The sequence below is a fragment of the Buceros rhinoceros genome, unplaced genomic scaffold, assembly GCF_000710305.1.
Source record: "Buceros rhinoceros silvestris isolate BGI_N320 unplaced genomic scaffold, ASM71030v1 scaffold3674, whole genome shotgun sequence".
Lineage (NCBI taxonomy): Eukaryota > Metazoa > Chordata > Aves > Bucerotiformes > Bucerotidae > Buceros > Buceros rhinoceros.
The window spans coordinates 16635-26461 of NW_010406306.1; the positions used below are offsets into that span (position 1 = coordinate 16635).

At 44.6% G+C, this 9827-nt stretch overlaps 1 protein-coding gene across 1 annotated transcript in view; it reads right to left on the minus strand.

Moving 5' to 3' along the window:
- Positions 1-9827, minus strand: part of ASPSCR1 (alveolar soft part sarcoma chromosome region, candidate 1) — a 43654-nt gene that overhangs the window by 16159 nt on the left and 17668 nt on the right. Inside the window, exons 6-10 of the mRNA XM_010134013.1 lie at positions 8756-8892; positions 6399-6480; positions 5723-5789; positions 5003-5065; positions 4660-4712 (exon numbers count right to left, since the gene is read on the minus strand). Of these exons, the coding sequence (XP_010132315.1) occupies positions 4660-4712; positions 5003-5065; positions 5723-5789; positions 6399-6480; positions 8756-8892 (402 nt within the window). The remainder of the gene's footprint in view (positions 1-4659; positions 4713-5002; positions 5066-5722; positions 5790-6398; positions 6481-8755; positions 8893-9827) is intronic.

Consider the following 9827-nt stretch of genomic DNA (forward strand, 5'->3'; position numbering starts at 1 on the left):
TACAACATCTGGAAGATCCACACACCCCACAGCACTTCACCCACATCTGCATCCTATGTACCAAAACACAGCATTGTTCCAGAACAAGCCCTCGCACTACGGAGATGCTGAGCACCACAAGGTCGTCTTAGCATACAAGCTCCTCTTCCCCCAGCCCAAAAGCCGCACGTTTTACAAAACACCTTAACCATACATCTTCTACCTTACGGAGCAGCTGTGTCTTTTCATCTCTTTCCTCGCGGGCAGTGGGAACGGAAGGGGAGCTCTGACCGAAGTACAAAGGTTCCCTTTCCGCAGACCACACAATGCCTGAAAGGGGCAGAGTCTTCACCAAGCCCCATCCAGCACAGGCCCAGGCACCGCAGCCTGCTCTGCTGCCCCGGCCCTGCTGCGAGTGCGCAGGCTTCTTCCCAGCCCAAAGGTTTCACAGCCTGGAAGACCATACTGCAGAGCTGCTGAGAAGCGGTGAACAGGTCCTGTCCCCAGCACTGCCCCACCTGGCCCAGACCCAGAAATGTCACCTCTCCTGCTGCTGGTCTGGGCCAGAGTCACTTTTACCGAGAGCACTGATGCTCAGGCAAAGCAGCCCGATTAGTAACAGCCGCCTATAAAAAGGGCATCCAACAATAACAGTCACCAGGGACACGAAAGCCAGAGCAACTTCCGCACCCGCTTCTTCCCAGAGAAGAAAATGTCTCCTTCAGCCCCTGCCAAGCACTCTGATCTGCGGCAGAAGGGGAAGCCTATCCAAGCAGAAGACATTACGGCCTTCACTGACTCAAGGAAAAAGTCAAAGATGAAAGAGGATTTACAATGGTAATGAGGAGCAAAGCTTCACCCAGAATCAGCCGACTTAAACTGGGGTAAGGCACCGTCCTAGTAAGTCAGAGCACTGCGGTCGCTGACGAGCAGTATGGGTAACCAGAATGGTATGACAAGTTCTCGGCAGGAATTGTTTTTTTCCTGTTTGATGCTTCTTCCAAACAAAATGTTTATAAACACACAGACTCATTCCTGCCATAAGACCATAACCTCAAAGGGCTGAAGGGCCCCAAGCAAGGGACACAGGCTACATGGCCACTGGCATTAAAACACGGCTCTTCCCGTCTGCAAATCCGTTTTACATAATGGCCATTTTACACCCAGCTGCATCTAACAGCTTCAAGGTTTCAGTGGGCATTCTTCTGTGCCCTTCCCCCAGCACATGCCCAGCAGCTGAAGCCATCGCCCCAAACCCTAAAACCCTAAATAGAGAGTGGAACTCAACCCCATCCAAGCACACGCTACTTTCTGCTCCCTCTCCACCCCATTTTATCACTCCAAGTCATCCCCAGCCCCTTGCAGTCTTCTGCCTTCTCACCCCTCACAGACATGAATTTCTTTGCTCCTCAAATATATCAATTCCCCCATGATGCTTGCCAGTGCAGTGACGCCTGTCTCCCCTCTCTGCTAAATCTCTGCTCTGCTCACCTCAAGCATTTGGCTCAGATCCTGCACTCATTTCCAATGCCCCAAGGCTCTGCAGTCAAGGTTAGAGCCTACTTGAATATAATTTGATTTAAAGAAAAAATTTCTGTTGGATGAACAACTACCTTCTTCCATCTATTCCAGCTCCTGCTCACCTCACTTGATGCCACTTACTTGTACTGGGAGACAAAAAGAGATCAACCCCTTCTGGTTTTTCCTTAATACATTTTTTCTTTCCCAGTCATGTCCTTTGCAGAGGGTAGATTTAAATTAGATGTAGGAAGAAATTCTTCACTGTGAGGGTGGTGAGACACTACAACAGGTTGTCCAGAGGTTGTGGATGCTCCATCCACGCAAGTGTTGAAGGCTAGGTTGCATGGGGCTTTGAGCAACCTGGTCTAGTGGAAGTTGTCTCTGCCTGTGGCAGGGGGATGGGGCTAGATGACCTTTAAGGTCCCGTCCAGTCTCAACCAGTCTGTGATTCCATGATACGAGTCTGTGAACAGTCACAGTTTTGTACTATCATCCAGGCTTCGCACCTTTGCCTCGTGGCACAGCAAGCACTTCAATCTCAGGAAAGCCACTAAAACTGAAGATGTTTGACACTAAAATCAACCAAGTTCTTAATCAAGTTGTGATTTCTAATGGAGTCTAGAAGACTGGGCTGTAAGGCACCTCAAAGCCTTTACAGAGCTCTTAATTTAACACTTTTTTTATGTTTCAGGGAGCTGCCGCAAGGAATGAATTCCACAGTAAACGTCACAAGTAGGAAACTGGGGAATTGCCACATGTGTTACAAGCACAAGTAACAGTGCCGGTACGGAACAAAGGCTTTAACACAGCAAATTAAACAAAATTCCTGCCATAAAGTTTCTGATTCAAAGACAGGGATACATAATTATTTCTGTGGCATTTCACTGAACAAGTTGTGCTTCAGAAGACACCCAGGGAAACATTAGATGTATGCTGAAAAAGAGAAAACACAGGAACTCTGTTGGGGAGGGACAAGGGGCACATACAGGTAAGCAGAGCATTCTGAACTTCAGAAGATCGTCCAAAGCTAACAACAGAGACTGGAGACAGCATCAGAGGCTGCATGAGTAGGAGGCAGATACAGGTCAGATACAGGGTGCTGCATTCAAGTTTACCAAAAAGTCAGAGAAACCTCTTTTTCTTTGTGGAATGAGTATGGCATGCAAAGGAATCAGAAGCTAACCGAAAAAGAGGAAGACAGCGGTCACTGGGGGGTTCAAGGTGGTAAGGACGGTGGTGAGCAGACAAGGTGTTTTCCAACAGTGACAGAAAACAACGGAAGCAAGCAGCATCAGAAAGGTCAGTACTTTGAATTCAAAAGAGCAACAAAATGTCCAAAAAAAATGAACTGGTAGGAAAAAAGGTTCATGACAGAGGCAGATTTTGAGTCTTCAGTATCTAGGATATGCTTACAAAAAACAAAAACAGTCCACCTTAAAGCAAAAATAAATTGTGACAAAACTTGAAGTCCATGAGATTCTAGAGGAAAATGTGGCATACGGGGTGGGGGAGAACATCACTCCCTACAGAAAAGAAAGCAGTGTATTTTGTAGGGACACAAGTCTGAAGGCTGGGACAGGAAATCTGGGAACACAGCCCAGCCAAATCTTAGAAAAAGACAGAAAAACACCCATTTTATGCAGGAGACCTCTGTTGGTGAGAGGTGCAGAAACCAAGCTTTAGGATGTTGGAAAATATGTGTAAAGGAACTCTAGGTGAGGAGTGTGCTCAGACCTGACAGAAACAAAAAAAAAAAAAAGAAAGAAGAAAGAAAGGAAGGAAGGAAGGAAGGAAAAGAGACAGAGGAGGCTGAGAGTAGTGCGCATGTGCCAGGTCAGCCCAGTCTACACTGGGCACAGCTCTGTGGCCGCTGCCCTCACCTCAGAACCGCTAACAAGGCAGAACATCTTTTATTATAGGCTGTGCCTCCAAATGATTTCCAAATACAGGTGCCTCAAGACAGTGTGGTGGGTGAGATGGCACAAGTCAGAGGAAGCTGGGAGGCCCACCTGCATGCCCGAATGGCAAAACCTCCTGGCTCGAAGACACACAAAGCGCCTTCCACTAGTATATATACTAAATATAGAAAATGGCTTTGAAATGAGAAATCACTGTCCTCCCCACCCAGGATGACATTATGTCTTACCAACGTCCACACTGTGCCACTCCTGCCGGTGGGAGAGGCAGAGCCATGCACACCTTACATGCAAACGGAGACAACGGTCAAGTAGAGAGCAGGAAGGCTGACGGGAACAGCAGTCCTCGGGCTGTGAAGCTGGGCAGAGACCAAGAACTACCGCACTGCAACTCCTGAATCACAGAACCAAACAGGGCTGTGATCCCCGAGAGGCTCAGGACTCCCTAGGAAGCTAAACCTGTCACAGGCATGGTGACAATACAAGGAATTCCATCGCCAACAAAACCACTCCCAAAACTTGAAATTTCAGCAAAGAATTCTTAACAGGGTATTAGGAAGGGGGGAGATTTCCCACTGTGAACAGGGGTCCACACTTTGCTTCCCTGAACATTCAATAGCCTAAACACAGCTGCATGTGTATCTCTTCCACAGGGCCCGCTCAGAAAGTTGTGGAATTTGGAAAGCTCCATTACAAACAACTTCAGAGGCATGCTAATCCCTACCTAATTCACCATGCTGCCTGGAAAGTCCCTTCCTCTATCCCTCTCTCTGCCCCACTCCTGCTGCCTCAGGGGCATGAAGCAAAAACTCTCACTGCAGTCTTCTCGACCCTTTAGCCTGCAAGTGACCTTCAGTGCTTCACTTTACGCATGCCCATGAGGTTCGGAATGACAGCCTATTTTAAACAGAGTGAGTCTGGGGCAAAGTCACTGTCAAAATCACTCAGTTGGACTCCTAACAGTGTGTGATTTACACAGCCAAGAGTCTCTGGCTGGAGACTTCAAGACCACCTTATCTGATATGTGAAGAAACCTCCAGGAATCTGGAGGTTGCACAAGGTGGACCTCTTCTGGTAACAGCTCGGGCTCCAAAACACCTGGTTCCATTAGTCTTGGCTAAGCAGAAGCCTTACAGGGATCACAACACTGTGCAGCTTCTTTTAAGAGTAACTAAAGCATATGGCAGGGTGAAGGGGAGCAGCAAGCCAGAGAGAATCACAGAGTAGGCACGTGAGTCCTTACCTCAAAGAGTGTCAAACTTTCATCGTTCAAGATGATTCTGGGAGGTGCAATAACTGAAGTTAAAAAACAAGTTACAAATCAGGACCACCCAGCAACCAAAACAATAAATACAGCAGGTATGGGAGGGGTTAGCGTTCTTTAAAGGAGAGACATCCACACTGCCCACATATGTTTCTTATCAGGCAGAAGTGAGCAGGTTACACCTTCTTTGCACTCTGAGGCTGTATTTAAGGAAGGAATTCCTCCCCAGGCCATACCTCACGGCACCACAAGATCCCATATGCAGCACAGCTAGGAACAGGCTTTGTGAAGCAAGGCCAAGTATTACCAACAGCATACTCACACAAGTAAAATGGCAAGTCTGCATCTGCAAGGTGGCTTCTTACAAAGTTTTTCAAAATGCCAACTGTGAAATAAGGAGAGAAAGATTTCCCGAATTACATGTTTCTTTAGATGCAGGGCAAAAAGGCTAACCTGGAACAGCAGAACTGCCCTCTACAATGTCTGCAGATTGCCTTTTCCTCGAAAGAACACCATTACTAATAGCTTGGAGAAAACAAACAAAGAAAACCCACTGAGACATGCTGGTCCCTTCACAAAATCTAAGGATGCCAGTGAAGTTCTTCCCAGGAAATCCCAGAGCAGCTGCAGGTTTGCAGAGACCAGCCAGGAGAGACTTTGGGTGGTGGTGGTTTTTTCCCCAAAACTTTTTAAGCATTAACATAGAGGAAGTGTCCGAATTCATCTCAGTAACAATCCGTTTGGACACAAACAATGGGATATTGAGCAGGACAGTTTCCTGAACACAAATATTTTGCCATCAAGTAGCCTGACAGTTTCCAAGTAGTCCTGGAGATAAACTCCCCTTAACTACGTTAATTTGCTTCAGACCCTTTCCTCATCCCGTTCAGTGTAACTCACTGCTGCTGCTTTTTCAGAGCAGCATTACTTCCCTGCACAGCAGAAAGAGAAAGATCTGTCCAGAGCCGCTCTTGTTTGGTCATGCAACTAATCCATGGTGAGCAAGGTTAGCTGCAGCTACACAGACTGGAGATTCGCTTACCAGTTTCACTAGGACGGAAAAACCCCTGTAGAATGTGACGGTCTGGAAAGTGGACTCTCAACACCACCTAAGTCAGAGGCAAGGCAAATTAGGTCAACTATTTATGGCTGTTCTGTAACACCGGTCCTTCGAATTTGCAAGCAAGTTCTTGTTTTGTTTTTTAATGGGGAGATACTCTATTTCCAGCATTGGTCAGAGAGTATTTCACTTGGGAATTTAATTTTTTTTTTTTTTTTTTTTTTTTTTTTTTTTTTTTTTTTTTACACTAAATCACCACAGACAAAAACAGCATTAGGATCATATTTACAGAGTAAGACATCTCCAATCTGTAATTTCTTATCTTTAACTTGTAATGAGATCCTGTAAAAACGTAAGCATCTACAGAGGAGAGGCAGATAGGAAAGTTCAGTCATACAGGCTGCTGTGTGCACAACGCAAGGGCTTTGAAACATCTGGAACAAAATGACAGGAGCTATACGCAGCCACATCGTTACAGGACAGATGACTTTACATGGTACAACTGTTAGGCAAATCCCACAAACAATTAACTGGGACAGAAATTTTAAAAAATCTTCCTGCAAGTAGCTTAAAGGACTGTGATCACAACTGCTTCCCAAAGCTACTCAACCCCCAAGACTGGACTAGCCAGAGGGACTGGAAATAGAACAACGGCCACCTTTGGGTAACGCTCTAACTTCTCCTTCAGCAGAGCCTCCCTGAAAGACTTTGTCATCAGTGGAGCTTCTTCCAGGCGTTCCCTAGATACGAAGGAAGAAGAATAGCTGTCACTTCTGTAATTTTAAGATATATTTTTATTTTATTAAGAAAGCTCAAGGTGCAAGCAGGGCTGATGAGAACTGCTCAACTGCTCCATGTATTCCTCATAGCATTTTCCCTGCAGCCTGTGGTTCCTACTACAAGCTCTAATATATGGAATTATTGAGCATCAGCAACAATGCTATATAAAATTACTTTTCTTGTACAAGTTTAAAAATAAGTTAATTACAGTAGATGCCAGAAAAGATACTAAGAAGAGCAGGAGAATGTTTGCTTAGACTACTCAAGACGAGATAGACTTATTAATCTAATAAAACAGAGTAAAGCTGGACGCTACTACTCCAGGGAGGAAAAAGAGCTACTGAAGCTGAAAAACAATGCTGGAACAAGAAATTAATGGGTATTAATTGGCAACAGGGAAACAAAACAAAACTGAGCAGTTTCAGATCATTCAAGAACTGGTGTTGCAGACTGGTGTTTTAAGACGAGTAGTGGGTGGGGAAAAAAAAATCTACCTGTATGTAAAACGAAACAATAAATTCAAGAAAACAATTCAACATTTTCCTGTAAGTAAAGAAATATGCTTATATCCAAGAGTTTCCATGTCCAGCTTCAGTGCCTATTCCTTGTTTGCACTTAATTCTGGATAACCAATTTGCTGGGCTAGATTTTTTGGTGAAACATTTCATCATGCAATTCTGCACAGCTATTTGCAAGTTAACCTGTTATGCAGTCTGAAGGACCTCTTTTTATTTCTAAGGATCATCAAGAATCAGGAACGGCTGCTGAACAAAACCCCTACAGGCTTACTTCACCAGCTGTACCCCCACCGTCAGCTGGTTCACCACATCACAAGATGCCCTGGAAGTGCCGACTCACAACCTGAAACACAAACACGGAGCTAACCCGCTTCATCCCTTCTTCGTGTACCAGGTGCTGATTCATACCAATTCTCAGCTCTTCGTGAAGTCAGAATTAAATTCTCACTGCATTTAAAACATTGCATTGCATGCAGCAGCTAGTTTTTGTAAAGATTCACCGGCTGAGATCAGAAGCCAACTGGTATCAGTTTTGTGTGTAACTTGCCTTTATTTTTTATCCCTGACTATGAGGGGGAAAGGGATTACAAGCATCAGCAAATTTGGAAATTAAGCCTTTTTTTGAGGGGGTTGTATTCCAGTAACCCCCAACCAAATGTTCCTACATTTGTACTGCTAAATACTCCAGACCCACAGGCAGCAGAGCAATTTTCAGGCCAGTCTGTGCACTCATGTGGGTTTCAGTGGCCTATGGGGGGAAAAAACGGCTCTAAGTAAAAAGTTCAACTCAGAGTTGGTTACAGTGTAAAGCAGGCTGTTCCACAGCCTTAAAGAATGCTCGTAATTTTTAAGGGAATGTTATGATCCACTTCAAATTTAATACATTCATGAAATTAATTTCTTTAAGGAACATATAGACAGCAAAACGTTGAGATAGAGGCTAGTTTGTCTTAATCTGAGGTTTTAGTTCAGAACTAAGAGTACATTAAAATCACAAATATTTTACATGAGTAGTTAGTCCAGCTTCCTATACTCCTCTCCCTCTTTGTGTGTGTTCCAAACATTCTCATGTCCTGATTTGTGGCTAAGTCTCATTCTGCTTTATCTCCATTTGGGTAAGGTCTCAAAGCTGGTCTTTTCTGATGAGGTCTAATAAAAGGTTAATTCTGTTACTTAAAATACAAAGAGTTTTTTACTGGCTAAAATGCCACTAGCTACCACCTTAGTCAGCGGGAGTTATTCTTATGAAGCTGGATTGTTATGTTCATATATTCACCCATCGCAAGCCACAAACTCCATCCATTTAATTCCTAACAGTTAACATGAAGTCAGATCAAAACAGATAGCAGAAGCTCACCACTGCTTTAGGCCTCTAGCAAATAAGAGCACATCTAATCACAAAGGCAGTGGCTTCCCCTTCAGGAAAAGGGAGAAGAAAGAAAAAGAGTTGGGGTGAAATTCTCAACGTCCGTGTGAAACCATTATCCCATGCACAAATGCTCAACCAATTCACACAAAATTGTGGGGTCTGTCACAGAAACAGGACATAACCCTTAAACCCAAATGGCGTAAAGGGTAGAAATTTCCAGTGCTGATCACTAATTAATTCCACACCCAGTAACTTATCTACAACCCTCTACCCCGAGATCACAGACACTTATAAGTACATAGTGTCACTCCACACAACACAAGGACATGGAGCAGCAAGAGAACTTACTTCTCGCTCTGCAGCTGTGCCAAACGTTTCCTTACATCATCCACTGTGACTTCAAAGAACTCATCAGGAAGCTCTTCTGGGGCAGCAAGTGCTTCTAGTAGATCTAGGTGACATAAAAGTGGTTCTCGTTCTACAAGCTACAGAATAAAAAATGAGCTTCAATTAGTCTTAAATGCATTGCTTTGGTTATGCTACAAGGTTCCTGAAAAAAGTAAAAGGCAAGTATCTACAAACTGAAATACAATTCTTAGTGTGGAATTCACGTCACTAAGATCAGAGGTTGTCACTCTTTGTAGCTGACAGAGCTTGGGGCACCATTCCTCCCAAGAAGCAGTAGGACCTGTATTGTCCAATGAGTCACACCCAAGCAGTCACCACTGGAAGCCCAGGGCAAGGACCTCAGCAGTCATCTCATGTCAGAGAGGACTCCTTTCCAGGCCATGCCTGGGGAACCTCTTCACTTACAACGTCATAGTATTTTACAGCTGAACCATACTTCCAGCTACTTACAGGCTTGCAACAAGTACCCAGAAATTACTCCTGTCTCTGCTACCTCTCTCTCCTCTGCTCCAAATCTCTCTCAGTATGTAATCACTTCCTCCCCATTCTACTGCTAGCACACCACTACAGCAGGTACTATTCTTTGTACTATAGACTATAAATTGCCCTTTTTAAGTTTTTCATCTGCCATGCACTCTGGGCTTACATATTCTGTTCTCTTCACTTCACATTCTCTTGCCACGGAACCCACAGCACTAGTTCCCAGCCAAGGCTCACGCCATTTCTTCTTACTCTGGAGAGCAATGCTTTGTTTTGATAAGGTCGTTTTCAACCTGTTGAGTTCCCTGACCTGAGCCACTGCAGGGTTTCATTGTATACACACGCAATTCTTAACCTGCTTTCTGGTGTGCAGGAAGCTCCTTTAGACAGTAAAAACCCCTTTGTTTTGCACTTACAAAGTACTTAGTACTGAAATCAGCCTTTGTGCAGGCAAAGCAGACAGATGCAAGGGCAGCAGGTCACCATATGCATTCGCTGCAATGAAGGTACTTAATACATTTACTGGCACCTT